At 47.1% G+C, this 21835-nt stretch overlaps 1 protein-coding gene across 4 annotated transcripts in view; it reads right to left on the bottom strand.

The window, feature by feature from the left end:
* The window catches only part of CHCHD6 (coiled-coil-helix-coiled-coil-helix domain containing 6), a 124092-nt gene that overhangs the window by 37046 nt on the left and 65211 nt on the right, over positions 1 to 21835 (bottom strand). For 3 of the 4 annotated variants that reach the window (XM_035337669.1, XM_035337670.1, XM_035337668.1), the window contains exon 8: positions 12527 to 12662. In XM_035337669.1, coding sequence (XP_035193560.1) covers positions 12527 to 12662 — 136 coding nt within the window. Of the gene's footprint in view, positions 1 to 6689; positions 7029 to 12526; positions 12663 to 21835 lie in introns of those variants that run through there. The other variant, XM_035337667.1, reaches the window with a different exon arrangement.

Here is a 21835-nt window from a genome sequence, read left to right as displayed (position 1 = left end):
CTAGACAGATTAATTGCAGACAGCTCCAGATTAATGCAGAATCCTTATACCCTTTTATCCACGACAGTGTACTAGACTGCTGTGCTTTGGAAGACACTTCTCAGGGGAGGATGTCTACTTCAGCCTTCAAGCACCACAACACTCCTACTGCTTTGTGTTGTCCCCTAAGAAAAGCTTTTCATAGCAGCAGTGAAAGCTTTTTGCCCTGAACAGCTGGAACCAAAGTCAAAGCACAACCTGGCAGTTTTCTTGGCTGAACAGAGCTGCCACTGAACCTGAGTCACAGGCAAAAAGCCCATGTTGACAAAGGTTTGAGACAGCAGTTCAGGATGCTAAGAGAGTCAGAACTCCTGTTTGCAGTATTTACAAGAAGAATATTTTGTATCATATCCTTCTGCCACAGCTGCCAGCCAGGAATTATCTTGCTTGCTTCTGTTCTTTTAAGTACTTTTTTTTTTCCCTAAGACCTATCAAAGCCACCATCTTCCCAGCAGGAGCAGTCAGGACTTGCTGTCAGGTCTCCCCAGGAGCTCAGATTGCTCTCTCCTCCACGTGGGATCCCAATCCCACAGACCCCACAACTTTCTGATGCAAGAAGTTGGATCTGAGATTCAAGATGCTATGAGGGGATTGCTATTGACAGAGCAGATCTGGTTCCAGACACAGCCAGTGTGAACTGAATCCTCTCCTCTATACTTCTGCTGTGTGATCGCACTCTTCATTTCTTCACATCCCTTTTTTCTGTAGCACTGCAACAATTCATTGATTCAACACAATCAACAAGGGAGCAGGAAGGCAGAGGCAGACTCTCAGATTGGAACAGCTGGTTTTCTTGATGGTATCACGTCCCAAAGAGAGGTAAGGAATCACAAGAAAAGAGACCGCTTATTCTCAACAGCAAACAACTCCACACCAGAGAAGAAAGCACAACCCTGCTGACTGCGAGAAAAAGGCTGCACTGGGATTTTAAATATATTTCACACTCCTTGATGGATCATGCCTGAAGATTTTGTGGGAAAGCGAAGCACAGAGGAAACCATGCTTCAAAGCCTATCATTGTACTCACAGGGGCTGTGAAAACTCCATAAACACGATCCCCTGTTACACTGTCCAAAGCCCACGTGCAGACCTGCTGACACGACCAATTCCTTAATGGCCACGCTCCACAACTGCTGCTCGCCGATGCCACAAAGCTTTGCGACAAACTCCCGTCAGACACACCGAAGTGTGCCTAATGACAGATGGGCAAGGGTGACCAGAGGGGACCAAAAAAGATGGTTAAAAGTCATCAACCCCATCAGCAAGTTCTGAACGACGACTGCTAGATGTGACAGCCCCCCAGCTCGCAGCCAATGACCCCCCGAGCGCACACCTGAACACCAACAGGCCCTAGGCCACGTTGCTCACAGCTGTCCATCTTTCCAGTCCTTGGACTCACCGTCCCTCTTCCCCCATCTCAGCTGCTGTCCTGCCTCAAAATGCAGCAGCAAAAACAAGACACCAAGAAGCTGACAACTGACATCTAAGCACAGGTCTTGGCGATGTGCAGGAGAAGGCGCTCAGGCCAGCTAGGGTCTGGTTCAGGGCCTACATTTCCCAGCAAAACATCTGACTGGGCAGCACAGAGAGATGTTCAGGGTTTAAAGTCGCTTGTGGTCTTGCTCCCATGAGTGCTTTTCTTCTCCCAGGTTGCTCACACCCAATGCTACATCTTTTATCTCATCCTCAAAAAACAGAACTTGTATTAAAGGATCAAGCTACTAACTTGCATTAACTGAGGCTGGGCCCTCTCCACAGCCCTCTCACAACAACAAGTGTGCTTCCGTTTCTCAGAAGCGAGCAAGGAAATTATTACACAGACAGAGAAGGTTTATTCCAAAGGACCCTAAAAACCAGGCTGCTCTCTCATTTGCTGCAGTGCCACCTTTGCTGAGCCCCTCCAATGAAGCTGATGATAGCGGTGAGTACGAGTCAGCCCCCTGCATCTAGGCAAGCCTAACACAGAAACAAGCCTTTTCCTGATGTCCCTTGGATTCTTCCAGATTCACTTCTCAAAGTTAAGTTCCTTTGTGACCAACTTGATGTCTAATAAAGGGTCAGTCGATACAATTCCCCCTGCACAGGCACCACTGGGGTCTCTTTCCTCCACCTAATTGCCTGCTTTCACAAGATACACAGGAACTTATTACTTCAGAGCCTTTGTGCCTTCTGAGGAACATCACCGCAGCTCACCAGCAGGTTCGGAGAGCGGGACGAAAAGCACGCTCACCGGCACGCGACACGGTTACATGAGTCCTGTTTTCTTAGCTGGGGTAAAAATCCAGACGTGGCTGCAGGGGAACAGACCAAGCAGCCGTACGTGAGGGGAAGCGCCGGCACATTAAACTCAGAGCGACGTTACCTGGGACACTCCAGCAGGCTTTGCCCTGCTCTCCAGGGCCTGCTCTGGATAGAGCAATGCTCCTGACCTTCCAACATCTGTTCAGTTTTTATACAAAAGCAAGTCAGGGCCCTGTAAGGCAGTACAACATCTCTGTTGACATTTCAGTCCCTGAGAGAGCAGCTCTCCTTTGGCTTTGTATCAGCCACCTTTGGCTATGTCAGAAATAGTGCACAGCCTGTTCTCTCAAGCAAAGCCATTTGTGTGTGCAAAGGTTCCCGGCAAACAGGCAGAAGGTGGCAGCTGGAGGAAGGAGACCTGGGATCACTGCACACAATCTCACCTTTTATTATTTATCCACATTTACTGAGCACAGCCTGGCTTTAATCCATCAGTGCAAGAAACCTGCTAATATACCTACATGATTGGAGAGACCTCCCTGCATTTTATGGGTCTCTATTGCAGCAAATGTCAAGGCTCAGCAAAATGAAGCACGAGGAATGGTCTCTGGCAGCCTGGGACCTCTCTTGCCCATCTCCCAAGCAGCGGATATTTGATATGGCATTAAACAAGGAACTTGAGACCTCACGTCCATGACAGAGCTTTGTGTGCACACAGCCCTCACATCGGCACAAGCTGGAGCAGAGTAAAGGTTCACGTTTAATAGCGTCCAAAGTGCTTATGCTTCCTGAACAACGTGGCGCCCCGTGTGCTTGGCTTCTGCAGAGGAAGGTGGCCACTGGTGCAGTGCAGGGTCACCACAAAATTCCTCTGGTGCACCCTATCACAGTGCCTTCCCCAAAGCAGCTCATGGTGCACACAGCTGGGACGAATCCCACCTCAATCACTGGGTCCAATACATTTTTCAATGGCTGTGTATTTCTAACAGGGCTTCAGGAGATATTCTGAGCCCTGGGATACTGCTGAGCACACTTAGGCTCAATATGTAGTGGTACTGCCAGCAATCCCAGGGCCAAGCTTGCTGAACGATGGTAACCCTACATAGGCCACCTCTAGCACTGCTGAAGACCAAAGCTCTCAGCTGTTCCTGTGAATATAGCTTGGGGCAGCATGGCTACAGCATAAAGATCACCAGAATGCTTGCAGTCATCCTTGCTGGCACTCTCTAAGAGGAATCCAGGGAACAAATAATTGAAGAAAATATTCTCCATTTCCACATGAAGCATTCACACCAGGTAAGGACTGAAACACACTCCCCAGACAGAAAGCTGGATTGATCACTGCACACACTAACCTGTTCAGGAGTCAAAAATACAGAATATAAACCTCATGATCTGCGTTAACCAATGCTAAATTCCTTCTCAGAAGGGAGCGAGGTACATGCAATCACACCAAAAGCCTGCAGATGTAGCGGATGTTGTTCAGAGCTCCCAGTCCCCCAATAAAGGAACAGCATAATAATGCTTTACTAACAGACTGAACCAAGTAACCCTTATCTCTCTGTTACGCAGCTCAGTGGAGTAACCCAGCAGATGATCTGCTCCGAAAAATAAAACCAGTCCTTGCGGGCAGCAAAGGCGGCCTGATAAACCGAGTGGGAGAGAATGCAGAGGCAGATGGGTGGAGGTAATCAGAAATGACAGAAAGATAAGCAGGCAGAGGGCGAGCAGAGAGCTTGAAGGACGGGGGCAGAAGAGCTGAGATTTTACAGAGTACAGATATTTGAAAAGTTAAATCAACAGCTTTCCAACAGCATTATTTTAAAAATCATTCCCCCTAATATATGCAGGGAGCCAGCTGCTTGCAGAATGACCTTTAAACCCTACCTACCTTACCTTATTAGAGCAATTCGGAGCTGGAGGTTGGCTGATCCTGAAATCCACTTACGCAGGACAAAGAGGCATTCAGCAGGGACAAAGAGTGAACACATTGTCAAAATAATTTTGTCGGCATTTCTGGACACATTCAGGCTTAACACAGCCGAGCAGCACGCTTCTCCAGCGTCAGAAACAATAAAACACACAGGATGCTGCAACACCACCCTGACTCAAGACTTTGCTACCTGCTTCCCTCGCATTACAAAGGAAACAAATCCTAACCCTAACAGGTGCTGGTTTTCTGGACAGTTTCTGTGAATGCTAACAGAGGTCTAAGAGCCCTTCCCTGACCCTTAAAGGCTCCCCCAAAGGCCTCTAACCAAAAAAGAGGTTAGAACCTGAAATGTTTCTTGCCAAGAGACCAGCATGGCGGCAGCAGAGCTGCCCTGTTACTATATGCACATCGCTGTAAGAGGCTGTCTGCTTCTCGTCCTGCTCCTGTACCTGCAGCCCTGAAGTCCAGTAACATTACTTCACCCAGCCCGAGAAGGTCTAGCTAGGACTGAGGGCTTGAAAGTGCTTTGGAAGCTCTCCAAACACAGTAGGTAACACCTGCAGGCAAGGAGGCCTGCTGGACACACAGACAGAGCCACAAAGGGATGAAATCCACAATTAACGCAGGCAGGATTCCCGAGGACATTCCCCATTAAGTTTAGGTTCTGTAACAGATGAATGCTCCCCAGCCGTGGGCAGAGATGCTCTGGGAAGAGAACAAATGCAAGCAAGCAACATCAGGACAACTTCCCTAGGCCTTCTCCTTCGACGTGCCATAGCTTGGATGAGAAAAGGGTTGGCATCCTACTAATAAGAGGGCTCATGGGGTGCTCATTACCTTCCCACGTTCTCCTTGGCACTGCAGAGCTCTAGGTGGAGCAGTCTTGCTTGCTTGGCAGTAACTCTTCCACGTGATTAGGACAGGTGCCACCTGAATAACCCCTGACCATGCTATCCACACAGACAAATCCAACGGATTGGGGAAAGCAGCAAATCCCATTAGTCCTCAGGGTATTCAGCCCCAGGAGCTGCTAATGAAACAGCTGATGGATGGTGTGTGAGAACTGTGGGCTGCACGAAGCTGGAAACCTTCCTGCACGGACTAAGACCAACAACAAGCATAACAAATCTTTGGTTTCCCCAGTTTGTCATGAAGGCTTTGGCATCGCAGATACAATTTCCCAAGTTATAGCCAAGTTGTCAGAGAATGGATCTAACATTAGCACCAAGTTATGGAAGTCGGGGCAATTTGGGAGCTTCCTGGGAGTCTGAAGGCATTTGACCATTGACCTTGTGCTTCTAACCAGCAGTTGCTATCAACAGCAATTTTTGTGGATCTGTTTCAATCTAACTTCAGCAGCAAAACACAGAGTTTAAAAATTGGAAATCAACTTCTTTCTGTCCAAGACTGCTTGGTCATCAGTCTCCCAGAATTAATCTGAGTAAGAATTTCCACTTCCAACTTGCCAACACAGTGCTACAAATCTTTTGTGAAAAAATCTGGCATTAAAACAGCATGATGTATCACAACACTCGCTTACCCCCGAGCAACTATTTCCCAGAGTAGATAAGCCTGGCTGCAGACAGGCTACAGTTCTCAGGAAAACACCTAACACACCATACAGAGAGCCCAGAATCTGGGAAACCTCTTAGATGAAGTAGATCCACGTAGGTCCCATTACTTTAAGGTAATAAAGCAATAATTTTAAAAGAGAGAATGACAAATGAGACAAACACGTGCCTTTTTGGATAGTGCTTGGCCCTACTCTGCTTGAAATTTTGATTCCCCAACCTCAAATGCCCGTTTTCAGATTCACCCTCTCAAAGACCACAGCATGTAAAGTCAGCTCTGACTTCTGTTCCTCACTGGCCAGCTCTACAGTATTTTTTATTGCAGAATATTTTTCAGGCTGCTTTCAAACAGATTCAGACAAACTAAGTTTTAAATCAGAAAGAGCTGCAGCACAGACCACATTTTAAACGTAATGAGATGCCATCTAGTCCAACTCCAGAAACTGTAATGATGTTCTGACTTCTTTCCCTCTTTTAACAGCTTCCTTCAAAACCATCTGTGAAACATGCACATTTAGATTAACTTTACCTGTAAGTACATCAGAGATCGGAACCATTAAGTGAGAAATTAGACCCAAAGGCAATTCTGCCTCACTGCAACGATGTCAAAAAATAAACAAAAAGACAAAGAAGCAAAAACCAGAGACTAAATAAATAATCGAGGACTGTGAGTTGCACTGTTAGACAATGGATTGTTTTGGAGGAGAGAAATGGGGTCAGGCAGTCCTCCTTCCAGACCAGGCAAAGGCTACAAGAACTCGAGAGAAAAACGGTGGAGGGTATGGACAAAATATCTCTCGAAGAGGAGCCTTGAAGCACAGCCAACTGGGCAAAATAAAGTTTTCAGCTTATTTGTGCTCGTTTTCTATGAAAATGGCGAACTCCAGAATGTGTCGTGTTTGGGCTTTATTTTTTATGTTCGGGCAAACAGCAGAGAGAGAAGGTAGTTGGGTTAATAAGTGCTGACGATATGCCAAGCTGTGAGGAGCATCAGGGCTTTGTGAAGTGCTGAGATACAGAGCAAATAAAGAACTTATGCCTCCAGTTTCATGAATACCGGGTATATGCAGCAGCCATTTCCATTTTAAGTAGGCCAGCATTTTATTCTGGGACATGCCTCATATATTAAGATGGCGGTTTATGTCCTTTCAGGCAGCTCTGTATTTTCAGTTTATCAATTGATGAACTCCTGGGGATAGGAAACGCGGAAGGACCAAAGGCTCACCGGAACCAGGAATCGCTGCCTTGAAAAAAAAATCAAAACAATAACCATCTCCTTCCTTTATAAATTGAAGCAAAATATGGATCATTTTCACCTTTGCAAATAACAGGTCAGGGGATGCTTGGGTACAGTTAATCCAGCGCCGCTCTCCTCTGTGTTTACGACTAAATAAACAGCAGCTGCCTGCAGCTTGCGGCCTCTCCACCGAGTCCCTTGTGGGGGCCATTTATTGAGTCATAAACTCCTCCGATAGTGTTATCACCACAGCATTTGCACAAATAAAGGTTGGGAGAGAGAAAGATTAAAAAAGAGAATTGACTTTACAGAGAAAGCAAGGAAAACACTTTACAGATACGTTTGCTTTGAACAAGGACGGGCAGGCGGGAGGCAGGGCAAGCAAATGCCTGGCTGAGGATGGCTGCGTGCATCACGCTCCTGATCTGAGCGCCGATTTATCTCAAACTACAAAGTTGGATTTCAGAAAGCTCAAACAACCCTAGAGCCTTCCAAGTTAGATATACTGGACTGAAAGCAGCATACCTTGTGATATATTTGTACCTTCTCCACCAGATTTCAACAGCTAAGATCTACCTCTGCAGAACCTCAGGGAGGGAGGCAGAATCCCAGCATTTCTCGGTATACCTGGTCAAGGTTCCCCCAGCCATGCACACTGACCACTGGTCTCTACAGAGAACAACCTACAAAGCATTCTGCAACCCATCAGAATGGCAACAGCTCTATAAACGAGTCTAACGATACCTGCTGGTCAGAGATACCCGCAGCACAGCCCGCGGCACCCAACGCCTCCAGGAGCTGATTATCTTCAGCAGAGATTTGAGGTATGGAAACAACAGTTCCCAGCAGGCCAAACTCCAGCAGGATCCACAAAGCTTGAGCAGAATTGCTCCAGCAGGCTGGGATGCTGCACGGCTGTCTGCTGCATCTGCTCGGTAACACCAACCCAGGTCACTGCCCACGGAGCAGGAGTAAACTTGAGGCAGAGTTGCAATGCTCTGCTCTGTGTTAAACGGGCTTTCAGAGGGATCGCTCGGAAAAGTAAGAGCAGTAAATTGACCACATTACTTTTTATTACAGCCAAGGGTAAAGGAGAATGCAGCAGACTCAAGGTTACGTTACAAGGCTACCTCTGCTGGAATCCGGGCAGTGTTTTGCACGGGCTTGTTTGCATAGCAGAGCGACTCACAGCAAACAAGGGCGAATTTTCCCGTCCTGCCATTACCAACCAAGACCGTTCACGTAGAGCGAAGTTGCTGCACAATAAACTCGCTCGCCAGTTTATTGCATTGTAATTTCCTTATGTAGACAAGCCCTAAAGCCTTGATAGAAGTAGGTTTACCTTTGTCTGTTATGAATAGCAGGCTTGTGAGAAGCTGGATGTAGAACAGAGAGAAAGAGAGCGGAATTATGAAGGGCTCCCAGCTCAGTGTGTACCCCTCCTGTTGACAAGGGAATACATGTGTCTGACTATGCAGCTCTTTATAACTTGGTTTGGCCAGGAGCTAGAGCACAAAAAATTTCACCTTGGTCCCTCTGTGAAAATCAGGCACCTGGAGACATTAAGAGAACACCTGGGAAAAAAAAAAGGGGCTACATGCTCTTTAGCAGCAGACATTTCTTCGCACACGGTTGCGAGAAGCAGCACTCCTCAAAATCGCACATCGCGTTAATACGTGGTCACCAGAGGCCACGGTTTTCAAGTGGCAGCTGGTCGGAGATTCCCTTGTAGAGCCACCAATTACATAACAAATTAGCTAAGTGAAATTCTATGGAAATTCAGATTTGCCTTCTGGTGTGAAGAGGACGCAGAGGAAGCAGAAGGGGGTCACAAATATTCGGAAAAGCTCGCATGTGAGCGCGCCTTCGCAGGGTGGGGGAGCAATTCAGTAATAGGGCTCTGACTTCAAAAACATAATTTGTTTTTCCCTTCCATCTGGGCTCAAAATAAGAAATTACGCAGATTTCCACTGCCCACTCTCCTTTTTCCTTCCACACCCTCTTCTCATTGGCACAAGATAAAACCTCGGGGAAACAGCAGCAGCAATTTTCAATTCTCATTATCTAGCGGCAGCAGTAGCTCTTGGTGAAACTTGCGGTCAATAAACTACAGGCAATTTTAAAAGACACAATGGGAACTGCCCCTCCCACAGCTGTCCCATTATCCCAGCTTTTATTAGATTTAAAACCAGCGATTCTTATGCTGTAGCTGAAGTTCTGCAGAGCCACGAAAACAGACCACCAGAAAAGATAAAACACTCCTAAATTAAACAGGAGACATTGCAGTTACGTCCTCTCAAGTCAGAGGGCTTCAACACAAGCAAAGCTCAGGATGCAGAAAGCAACCCAGAGCCCACGCGGGCTGCTGCTGCTGCAGCTTGTGATGACACAAGCAAAATTGAACATTCAGGAGAGCACAACCGGCAAAGCTAGTGAGCAGGTTACACAGAGCACGTCGAGAGCGTGCTAGCTACATCCAGAAGAGGATCCTGCTCCCCTAAGCCCAGTAACATCCCACTGTACGCGTTAATTTTGGAGTTCAGGGGCTGGGTACGCCTCCTGCGCAGCAGGGAGAAATACTCACCCGAGGATGAATTTCAGCTGGCCTATTTTACATGGCTGTTTTAGGACCAGGCGCACCGTGCTCTAGCTGTGCCTCTTTCTCTCCCCCGACTACAAAAGAAGCCCTGATGACCACATACGAACCAGGTAACGCCATTTCCGTCTCTTTCCTGCACTACGGTACGTAGCAGCCCGCTGCAGTGCGAGGGCCTCTACACCAAATGGGAGCAGAAAATAAATTTCCAAACTCCTGAAATTGTTTCCTGATCTATCCGTCCGTGGGGCTGAGGTAACAGGGCGCATCTCACCTCCCGCATCAGAAACGCGCGCTGCAGTAGGCAAAGGGAAATGGGTGCCCAAAGGAACGGTCTCGGAGCAGCACAATTCGGGGGAAGATGCAAGGAATTAGAGTAATCCGCTGTAAACTGTAATTTTCAGCCTAGAAATCTAGAGCTTGCTTTCTGTGAGTCTAATGTATACCATGCCTTGGAGACATTTAACCAGCCATCAAAAAGAACTTGCAGAGAACCAGATGCTTCATTACAGAACATTCACCAAGCCTTATAAAATGTTTAGTAAGAAGCAGAAGAACAAATCACCAGCATGCAAGTCAGCTAAGTCCCGCATCCAGCTTTGATTCCAACATCCTCTATACTGGCAAACATATCATGTTTGGAAAAAAAAAAGGAAAAAAAAATATCAAGAGATTCTGACCCTTCTTTCCCACATTCCTCCAACCCGAATTTCCTGAATGAGGAATGCGTGAGACAGAAAGCCATTTGGTAGAAGATGCTAATTTAAACTTAAAGAAAAATAACAGCTTAAATGGGGAAGGGAGGAGGGAGTTTTATAGTCCTTCATGAAAAAACCACAACAGCTTGTGATCGTTACATATATATCTCACGAGTCAGAGGACTCGGTAAGAGCAGTAAGGCAAAGTGTCAGGGCTTGAGCTGTCCTGGGATAAAGGAAACTACAGAAGATGTATTTCCTCGGACATCTTTTGGAATTTGCACTTGCAGAGCCCTTTAGTGCCTATGTCTAGCTGTAAGGTTTAGTTACCTGTGCCTTAGCATCTCTTGCCCCTTTTTAAAGCAGGGCAAGGAGATTCTCGGTCATACTGTCATCATGTACAAGGCAGGTTAGTGTCCTATGTGCTGCTCCTTCCAAGAAGTTTCCAAAGGAGTTTGGAAAAAAAAATCTGAAGTTCAGAGAGCACTCTGGGAACCCAGACCACCACCAGCTTTTGGTTTATAAAGCAAGCATGCCCCCTCCCCCCCAAAAATAAAAAAAAATCACAGAAATCCAAACAAGCTCCAAGTTAATAGGATCTTTCACTGCCCTCTGCTGTTACCAGTCATTTAGCTTCCAATTTACTCTTTAATAATGTCGGGCTGGGGCTCAGGGCTGGCAGCATCCCAGCCCCTTTCTCAGGCGGCTTGGAGCCGCAGCTTGCAAATATGCTGAAGTTTAATGCAATCTGTCTTCTTTGGTAATCACATTCCGCCCGCACTGCATGCAATAAAGATGTATTGGTAAATGCATTTGCTAAAGATATACTCCACTGAAAAGGCTACAAGCCTGATTTACAGGAGGCAAGGAGGAAGCATCAGGTAACGGAGGCTGGCAGTAGATGCGCCAGTGCTCTGCCCACAGCAACAGAGGGCACGGATTGTGCAGCAGCAAAGGCACTGCTTTACTTTAAAGCCGAGAAAGAAAAAGAAACCACACGTTTTGGGAGCTGGGGACTTTAAAGATATCAGAGAAAAGCCCTTTCCCTGGCAGCTTTAACCTTGCTGATTTGCAGACATACAAAGACCTTCTTTGTAAACAGGAAGGAAAAAAATTCCACCAGGACTAGCAACAACATTTGGTCTAATATATCCTGACAATTTTCCCATCTCCTTCTGTCGGGCTTCTTCTGGGAGCCGGCTGGCAGCTTGTTTCATGTTATACTTAAATCAGCCATACAGCTTCTCCTCACAATGCTAATGCGACAGAGAAAGACTGCTTCGACGAGATCTCCACCTCCCCCCACCCCCTGCCTTCATATTAATAATCCCAGGAGAGGAGTCTCAGTCCTCTATTCCCAGAAGGCTCTATCCTTTCCCCAAATCCACCTTACTATAGAGTTTCAACACCCTTCAAGAATTAAAAAAAAAAAAAAGTCTGCCCTGGAGGGACAGCTGACTGAATTCTCACACGGAGAACATCCTTTACACTCCGGACATCCCAAGCAGCAGCTTGTCTTACCGTGCTCTTTTTCCAAGACTATCTCCTAGTTGTAACATTCAAATACTGTTTTTTTCCCTTTCTCCTTCTCTTGTTTTAATAGCCACAGATTTTTCCAAGGTGCTGAGCAGTCACTGTCCGAAGATATCAACAGAAGCTAGCAGGGCTCTGCATCTCTGACAGCAGAGCCGTGGCCTTGCTGGACCTCTGCACAAGACAAAGAGCTTTCAGGAGCGTGCAGTTCCCTCAAGAGGCAGCACCTCCGCCCAGTAAAGCACCTTTCCTCATGCAGCCATGAAAGGAAGCGAGACCTCCAATTGTGAGGTCCCATAATGGGAGCGAGGATGTTTGGAGCCCGGTTCAAAATGTTGCCAACACTGGCAAAATGGATTTCCCTACTGTTTGCAGAACGCAGCATCCAAGAAGGCAAAACCTGGGAAAATCACTGTGGCTGACTTTGAAACCCAGGAGCATCAGCGCTCATGTTCTGGTAGCAGCTCGGTACCCCAGGACCCGCTGCTGGGACGCACCACAGCACGACTGAGAAACGTGGAATGAATGTGCAAAACGGATCCCGAGGAACATTTGTCTCCTATGAACACCACAGTTTAACTATCAGATACTGCAGATCTCAGAGACATTTCCCAGAAGAAAACACCATGCAAAACAAGTCAGCAAAGCCCGCAAGTGTATCAGGGAAGCTTTTGTTACCTTCTGAGCGGCACTAACGCAGCGCTGATACTCCTTAGCCAGTTCTGAGCATTTGAGCACCTCACATTTGTTTTCTTGGTAGCACTTCAGGATTTCAGACTGCAGACTTGCGCAGACAGGATTGGTGTTCCTCCTCCTGCAGGGAAAACACGAACAGAAAGATGTGTGAAGGGGAGTTTTCACCCACTTACTACTACATTACTAGTGGCACCGTCACTAATGGTGTGTTGAAGTCACCTAGCCCTAAAAAATAAAGAAAGCAGTGAAAACAGCGATCACCAAAATGGGTTAAACGACCAACAGTGTCTTTCGGCTGAAAACTCCAGAGCACTAAGCAGAAAGAAGGAACACATTCTTTCTAGGTTGGTGTGGAAGGCTCTTGCCCATAGATAAAACATCGTAACTTCTCTGCAGTTAGGAAAAATCAATTCCAAGAGGTTCAATGATTTCCCCAAGTCACATTGGAAATCTTTGGCAGAACTCCGGAGTCCTGGCTGGGCCTGCCCTGGATCTGTTACAGGCTGACAGGGAACTGAATGGACTTGTTGAAGGAGCTACCTCCACCTATCGAATTCTCATCTACTTAAACACTTCAGAAAAAAATCCAGCATGGTTGGAAGCACTGTAATTCTCCTAGTGACTCAAAGAAAACAGGGAATAATAGCAAGACCAGGTACCTGTTTCTTTATTTCTGAAGGAAGCGGGACTCATACCCTGCAAGTGGCAATGACAGCTACCAGGAACAATTAGGGATGATGCTCTTATACCATCACGTGCCTGTGTGCATATGGCACATCATAAGCAACCGCAGCGATAAAGGGAAGGTCACTGTAAAACAATACGAGCAACAATGGCACAAACACGGTGACAGCAGTGTCATCAGCTGCACAGCCAGGCAGACGCAGATTGCAGGCATTTGCAGCACAATCGCCCCGGTACATTTTACCAGAGAACATATGCTTAGGTGTAGCAGCCCTCAGATGCTGCCTTCTAAACCATAAATCCATTTAATTCCTTGCATTTCCCGCCCCAGTGTCCTTAAAGAGATCTGTGCCCAAATATCAAATGCACCTCTTCTTCCCAAAGCACCTGATGCTGCAGGCAGGCACGAACGCCGTGCTCCGATAGATTCATTTCCCCAGGAACAACAACAGGCACTCATTCAGCAGCAGTGCTTCATAATCAGGCAGGAAGAAAACATGACCTGTTCCCGGGCACGTCTCATTCTCTCAGGTGAAACAGATTTCTAAGAACTGCGAAATCTTCAAGCTAGATCATTGAAAATTTTTTTGGAGAGCGCAGATATGAGTTTCCAAATCACGCTCATTTCTGTAAGGTGCTCAGGAAGGCAAGTGGAAGGAACAAAGGAAGAAAAAAGAAATTGTCCTTTCCATATCAGCAACCCCACTGCTTCCTCCAAATAGTTTGGCAGGGACATGCTCCGAAGGACATTTCTTCAGTCCTCAGCCCTCCTCTGCCAACAGACTGAGGCTTCCTCAGTACCGCTGTGACAGCCACACCCTGAAACACCAATATTTGCATCAGAAACCACCGAAATACGACACAGACTTCTTTTTCCACCTCTTTTCTAACCTTACAGCTTTTAGAAGAAACATATTCCACACACAGCCCCAGAGGTTAGCGTGCATTTGTAATTTCTGTGTCCTATAGCAAATCACCTTTAAATCCACTAAAAATCCATATTCCAAAAAATCTTCAAATTTTGGAATAGAAAAGAACTCAGAGGGAGCTTCAGAAACTCATAATGTTGGCATTTTGCTTTGTCACTAACTTTAATATCACTCTAATCAAATCAGTGAGACTGTGGAAACGATACCAAACAATACCAGGTCAGGAAATCCCACCAAATCCCTCCGTTCAATGAAGAAGTTAAGACTTTTAAAATTAGGTTTTTTAAACTCAGCCATGTTAAACTGAAGGGCGTTTTGTAATTTTCATGCGGAGAGCTGGGGGAAGAAAAAGGCAGAGCACGCCACAAAACGCTCTGTACTCGTTGCAACTGAACAACGTGGCACAAATATCTTGGAGAAATGCAGAGCAGGATGCTTGAGGTTGCCACTGTCAGCATGGAGAGCTATCATAATTAAGCTACCATAATTAAGGGGTTTTCTATCTTTTCGTTCACTGTTTCTTCTATGGCACCAGTCTGCATTATGTAGAGTAATGACAAAGGTAGGAGCCAGCTGGGGCTCAGACAGGAGCACAAAGTCGGCGCCCCTCTGCTCCAGGAGCCCCCTGGTAGCCAGCCCGCAGCGCAGAGGGCTATTTAAAAGCCAAGAAATGATAAAAAAGAAGCCACCGAGCACCTGCTCAAGCCTACCAGAGGCAAGGGATCACCGAGCAGAAAAGGGTACATCGCCAAGCCAGCACCTCCATCAGCACTGGTACCTGTGTCTTCTCACCACGAGGAGGAATTCTTGGGCGACTGCAAGGCGGGTACCCAGAGCTTTGCAGCAGTAAGGTGCCATGTCTTCAGAATAAAGCCTCCAAGTCTAGTTCTGCATCAGTCGCACCATCTTCTCAAAAGAGATTTAGAGAAACTAATCAATGCACCAGGAGGTAATTATCAATATTATCAATATCAATAATATCAATAATTATCAGCCAAGGTAATTATCAATACGAATCACACAAACCAATTTCCGAGTGCATTCATAAGTGGACTGGAAGTTCAACAAAACCAGGTAAATCCTACTGCGAACGACATTTTACTTCGGGGCGGGACGCGATTGCTGCTCAGGAGAGAACTGTCGCCGTGCCCCACCATGCAGTGGGATCTACGACACGAGGGGATGAGAAGTGAGAGGCTGCTCGGCACAAGGAAGCACATCCTGCAGAGCCCAGGAACACACGGGTCATCCATGTCCAACTGAGCGGTTCCCATACCCGTTGGGAGCAAAAAGGGAATTTGGGCTGCTTTGGTGGGCAGTTTTGAGCAGCTTTCCTGCCAGCACAGCAACCACTACTCCTGTCCCATCTACTGACTCAGGGACGTCACCCTCCTGATCCCTGTAACCCTTTTTTTTTAGTTATTATTATTTTAGGTCATATTTTAGGTGGGACCTACAGCCCCGCACACCAGTAGCTGCCCAGCTCTACGCATCAGTATCTGCGAGGAAAAGGAACGTGAAGAACCTGGCGGAGCGCAGCAGCATCTAACTGCAAACATCTTTTATTATTTCTTAAGCAGTGATGGGAAAGGAATGTGGTGGAGAAGGGATGAGCTTTGAATACAGAAAGAGCAGAACACCAGCAAGCTTTGACCCTTCTCCTAAAACGGGGCACAGCTTTAAGCATAATACGCTCCCACCAAGAAAGGTAGGCAATTAGCCTCTGTCTAAAACAAAATGCATTGTAATTGCTGCTGCTATTATGAAGATGCAAGAGGCTCGTTTGTGGGAAAAAAGGCAAAAGAGAAGGGCTGGGGCGGGAAGGCTGGGGGAATACACAGACAGGGAGGTACGGGACGGTACCTCAGAAATAAATGCAGGTCATACAGAATAGGAAAGATTAAACCAGTACTGCGTGCTCTCGTCTGTTTAAAGGAAAAGGAAGAACAGAGGAAAGATGACAGGCAGAATAAGAAAAGGATGAATCTAGGAATAAAACTCATTAGCAGTGCCTGCCCCACCACAGAGGGGAAAACCCTCTGCTGCTCTGCAGCGGGACAGAAGGCGAGGTGCACGGGAAATCCGTGACTGCAGATCTCACTGCCCCCTCCCAGTGAGGGGGCTAAGCCAGGTCTGTCTGGAAAAGAAGGAAGAGGTTTTCGTAAAATGAAACAAAGGGCATCCTTCTCTCTGCTATCCCTTGAGGTACGACAGAACGAGTGTGATCTCGCTGCATTTTGACACACCAAGAGTTACCAAATCCTCTCTATCACTGCGTATTCCCTTTACTTTATTTAATAAATGAAATCTCATCAACTTATCCTTCTTCTATTATCACTGCTGACATCAATCTGATAATATTGGCTTGGCGTGGAATCGTGCTATTATATGTCCTCTTGATATTTAATTTAAGAGAAACGTCTGCAGTGGGGTGAATATGTGAAGCAAGCTTTTTATTACTGGCAGCAGTAAGGACGCTGGGAGTGAATTAGACATTCATCTTAGTCGGGGCCAATCTAGTGGCTCAGAAGAGGTTTTCTTCTTAACCCTCTCCTACCTGTTCAATAGCGGCAGGTAACTGCTGCTCCAGTCAATAACTGCATTCATTTGTCTTGGCAAATTCATTTCTACGTGGCTATAAACCCCATGAAGAAGTGCTGAGCGTCTGGGAGGTTAAAGCAAGGTTCTTCGGGAATTTCCATCATAAGCTCTGCAACAGCCGGTAGAGCGCTGGTCTGAATGTCCGCCGATTAATCAAGGAGCCACACAGCTCTTGGAGACAAACATACAAACTCATTTCAAGAGCTGATTAAGGCAGTATCACCAGGATACAGATCCCACAAGGTTTCAAGCATGGCACGATGGCTACTCGCTAGTGCTGCTGACAGCTTCCCTTTGGGGGAGGAGAATTAGGGACTCGGTACGGGAATGCAAGGGGAAGCTGGAAGACGTGTATGTATTTGCTAGTGCTTTCATTCTGCTGAAAGAGCAGACTAGCCAAGTGGAGATACAGCTTTAAAGCTTTAGGACTTGGCAGCTCCTTAGACTGGTGCAAAATCAGTAGCACGGTGAGCACCGCACCGCCGCTTGGCTCTACCGGGTAGAACAGGGATTCCAGATGGAGGTAAGAGCAAGATCCTCTTCTTACCTTTTACTCTGGGAAACCATTCAAGCTGAGAAAAAACTCAATATAGAGACAGAAGGTATCTAAACCTAGACATTTAGATACCTCTACTCAAAAAGTGAAAACCGAAGCTATGCAGAGTCCCTGGTAGGAGCCAACTTGAGGGTAGCTAGCTCCAGCACGTAGCTGCTAGAAACAGCCTACGTGGTGCAGCAACCTGGAATTTCCTGTGGGCTGCAAAACCCCACAGCAACTGGCTTAGCTACTTTCTGCTGCGTTATTTGACTGCAAGCAGTGTCTGAGGTAACTGGAGCAAACCGCATTAGTCACCACGGTTAGCACAGCGCAGACAACCTCGGAGGTCAGCAACGAGGTGCACGGGCAGCACAGAGCAAAGCCCGGGGCAGGCAGCAGCAGCTTCTGCGTGTCAGGAAGGAAGCAGAGACGTGTCAAAGAGTTGGTTAGCACGTCTGTACATCCAGGATAGGCCACACACATTTCAGAGGAAGCTGGGTGATGTTCTGGTCACATAAACGTGGTGTGCAGCCACGCAGTACTGTACATACACACAAGCCGCTAAGTGGTTAACTGACCTGTAAAACTGCTTTCTCCCTTGGGTAGCAGTTGGCTCTGATGGCTCCTCTTTAACATGTCGGGAAAATAACTCCAGACAGATGCAGTACACAGCACATAGAAAGGTTCCATCCTCTCTCATTATTGCATCCTTGACATTTACAGCAGAAAATTAAACACAATTGAAGCATTTCATTCACATGTAACAAACTCATCAGCACAGAACAAACAGCCAAGAAAGCTCACTTTCATCACAGGCTCCGGGATGCGGCACTGTCACAAAGCAAACGCGATGGCCTCACCACAACCTATGGAATTCCCTGACCCTGGACGTCAGACCGATAACGTGGCCTGAATGAAAGAGAGAAGAGTCATTTTGCAGCTGTTTGGCAATGGAAGTAAGAGATGGAGGATGCCTGATAGATTACCCAAATATCTCCTAAAAACTCAGTAATATTTTAGCTACGTAACCTAGCATCGTGTAAACACGCTGCATGCCTCGTGAGAATAAACTAACGTGATCAGGAAGGAAGCACTCCTGATCGGCCTCGTGGATTGAAAACACCGCGCACCGGGCTTTGCACTGATCCGGATGGAACACACGGTGTGTAGAAGTAACATTGTGTAAAGGAGATAGATTAAAAGGAAAGGTGGAACCTCGTGACAATTTTCATAATAGGGGCACCGTCTCCAAATTCCAGCTGAAGCGGTTGTATTCCTAAATCCCCACACGTCCTCCCACGCTGGCTGCAGCACACTGCTGCACGGTGCACTAATTCCCCTCTCCCTTTCTCCCCCCTGACAGCTGCACTTCAGTACCAGGCCACCTGATTTTCCCCTACCTTGTCCACGGAGCTGCCTAATGAATACATATTTATGAAGTACTGTGAGTTTCTGTGTGACTCTGTGATCCTAGAAAATTTGTCACTCAAGCACTTCCCAGTCTCCTTTCCTCTTCTGACAGCTTGTTTGAAGCTGTCACACAATTCCCCGCTGCAATTTGTGCACTCGCTGCACCCTTGTCCTTTCCAGGACAGATAACTCCTTCCCTTCCAATCACGGATACTCAGAAACTGTTCTGAAATCTTCTCCCGTGTATCTAATTAGATTCTATCACCGAGACCCAAAGCTAAAACAAATATCCAATCTCAGTAGTGTCAGCAACTTGTTGTGTCACTGTGCTGCTCAAACGGTTTGGCTGTCAGTGCAAACAGCCGAACCCAGGCACATTTTCTTTACGAAACAACAACCCCCCCTCCAAAACATACAGACTGAAGCGGAATATAACTAATAGTTAGCAGTTTTATATATCGTATAATTTTGAAACGCCCATGGAAGGCAACAAGTCCCCCCACTACGGTGACAGGATTGATGCCCGGGATAGTGTGACCCCACCAGCACAGGTCCCAGCTCTGTGTCTCACTTACTCCAACACAGCATGAACTCTCCTGTCCTCCTGTGTGGTGAACCTCGTACACAAGCAGCCATTTCCCATCTGACCAAGTAAGCCTAAACGTCTTCCAATTATACCTCTTTGTACAGGTGCAGTTTCAGCCAGATTTAGCTGGCTTCCATAGAAGCACCCTGAAAGCTGCAGGTCCCGGGGTCTGGTGGTGGGCTGTAGGTCTTCTGGGGTGGATGGCAGGGAGAGCAAGACCCCACTGAACCTGCAACTCCAGCAACTAACCATCCCTATCAGTATTCCGCACGGGAGATGGCAAGTGGTTTGGAATAATGAGAGACTTTTCCCCACAAGTGGGTAATTTCAGCGTGCGTTTGGATGTGAATTCTTTACTGATTATGATGGCAGAATACTGAGTTATGAGAAACTGTCAGTTTGGAAGATGAAAGGAAAACTACAGCCTCTTCCCTGCCTTGCCAAGAGATCCAGAAGTTAACAGAACTGGATCTCCTGCCCACAAAGCCATGCACCATTTTTTCCCAAAGATGCCAAGCTACTAAAAGTTGACTAGCAGAGATGAAGGGCCTAAAGTTAGCAGCAAAATGGTCTCTGAAAGCCAAGCAGGAATGAGTCAGAATCTTGTTGCTGGAAGGAGTTCTCTGAATCAGAAAGGAAGCTGGCTCAGCTCCCACAAGGCAGAAAAGCAATATAGCAAGCAATAACTGCATCTGAAAACAACACACAGCCCAACAAGTGACCCGAATAGGGATTTTCTTTCTCAAGATAAAAAAACCATCATCTAAAAACTGGTTAAGATCTCAGGTCAGGAAGCAAACGCATGCAGCTTACAGAATGCATTCAGCAGTGACCCTACGAATATATGGGCTGTGATAATGCTGTATGATCTCTGGGTTAGCTGGGGAACTGCCTGCTGAAAGAATGCTGGACCTGTATTCTTTTTGGTGTATTAAAGCCTTTCCCAAAAATATCCCTAGGTATCTGTTACGCTAATTTCATATAACCACAAGACATGAGGGACAGACAGGTTCAGTACATTTTTATTATATAAGAAGATCTTGTAGTGATGTCAGACTACTAACAAAACGCTCTTTCTAAAAACAAGCCCCATCACTTTCCTAAATTTTCCAGCAGTTCCCTTCCTAAAATGCCCCTGAGCGCTGCGCTAGGTCCCTTCGTTACAGGCGTTCCAGCAGACTACGCAAAGGGGCACTAGCGATGGCCAAAACCACGGCCCCATTCAGCACTGACAGCGGCGTAACCTGCTGAAGATGCAGAGAAATCCTGGGAGCAGAACGAGGCTGCCAGCATTAGTTCAGGTGGGATCTGATGCTGAGCATCCACCTTATTAAAACATCCCCCTTGGTTCCGTGCGCGTGCTCTAATCTCCGACCCCGCTGTGCCATTTGCCGAGCACTGACTCAGCAAGATCCCCATTAAGCAGCCACTCATCCCCCCAGAGAGCGGGGTAATGGCGCTCTCACAGAGGAAGCACAAAGCCTTCAAGTTTGGGTTTGGGGAGAGGTTGGGATTTTTTCTTTTTCTTTTTTTTTTTTTTGGTTTTTAAATAAATATTATAATTTCAATAAGCCCTCAGAGAACTGAAAAAGCCCTTATAGAAAATAATTTCAATAACGTGCTTTTAAATTCAGGGAAGACATGGAACATCTTGGGTGAGTTAATGAGACCAGCGCCTACTGGGAGCTGCCCCACCATGCCGTCTGTGGGGCTCACGGGCAGCTTCAGCCCCCAGGAGCACATCTCGGCGTGCTCTCTCCAAGGAAACAATATTCTCCCCGGAACAAGAAGTGCTCCCATCTTCCAAATGCCACTGGTTTGGGCCAAATCAGCCACGATTCAGGTTGGTGTGGTGTACGTATGCTCCAGATGGGCAGGCAGGAGATGCTTGGGCCGGCAGGAGATGCTTCCAGGACTAAGGAGGAAAAGGAAAGTATGGGAAGGAGGAAAGAACCCCAGCGAGGTGCTCTGACAGCAGGCTGAGCATCTCCTCATCTTGGGACTTAGCCCAGAAACCGATGGTTTCAGAGTAACCTCAGAAATTACCAAAAGCAAAACCAAATAAAGGAAGACAAGACATCCAAGGCTGGTCTGGTGGCGGGGATGGTTTTTCTGTCCCTTCATAAGGGAGGGACAGACCTCAGCCTCTCAGAAAGTGCTGATATCGAGCCCCAGCACCTTCCTCCGCGCAGGCTGACCACCGTGGGGTAGGGTGACCACAGCTGTCCCCATCCTGCCGCCGTGGTTATTGCCTGGGCAGGTGGAGCACAGCAGCTCTGAGCCACAGAACAGACTATTTCTTCAAACCTCCCGCCCCAGCGCTTGCCTTCGGGCTCTGCCTGCATCCCCCCACCCCTGCGGGAGGAGCCTGACTCAGCAGCAGTGACGTTCTGCGCGGAGCGTGTAATCCAGAACGGGGAGCACAATTACTGCTCCAAACAGCAACGCTGCCCTTGAAATCAGTTGTTAGTGAATTAATGACCGGATTGGTAGGAGCGTTACCTCAACTTTGCTTTAGGCTGCTAATTAGCAAACAAGTCATT

The sequence above is a fragment of the Oxyura jamaicensis genome, chromosome 12 (assembly GCF_011077185.1).
Source record: "Oxyura jamaicensis isolate SHBP4307 breed ruddy duck chromosome 12, BPBGC_Ojam_1.0, whole genome shotgun sequence".
Taxonomy (NCBI): domain Eukaryota; kingdom Metazoa; phylum Chordata; class Aves; order Anseriformes; family Anatidae; genus Oxyura; species Oxyura jamaicensis.
The sequence above is the reverse complement of the archived record's forward strand: the minus strand, read 5'-3'. Positions and strand labels throughout refer to the sequence as shown.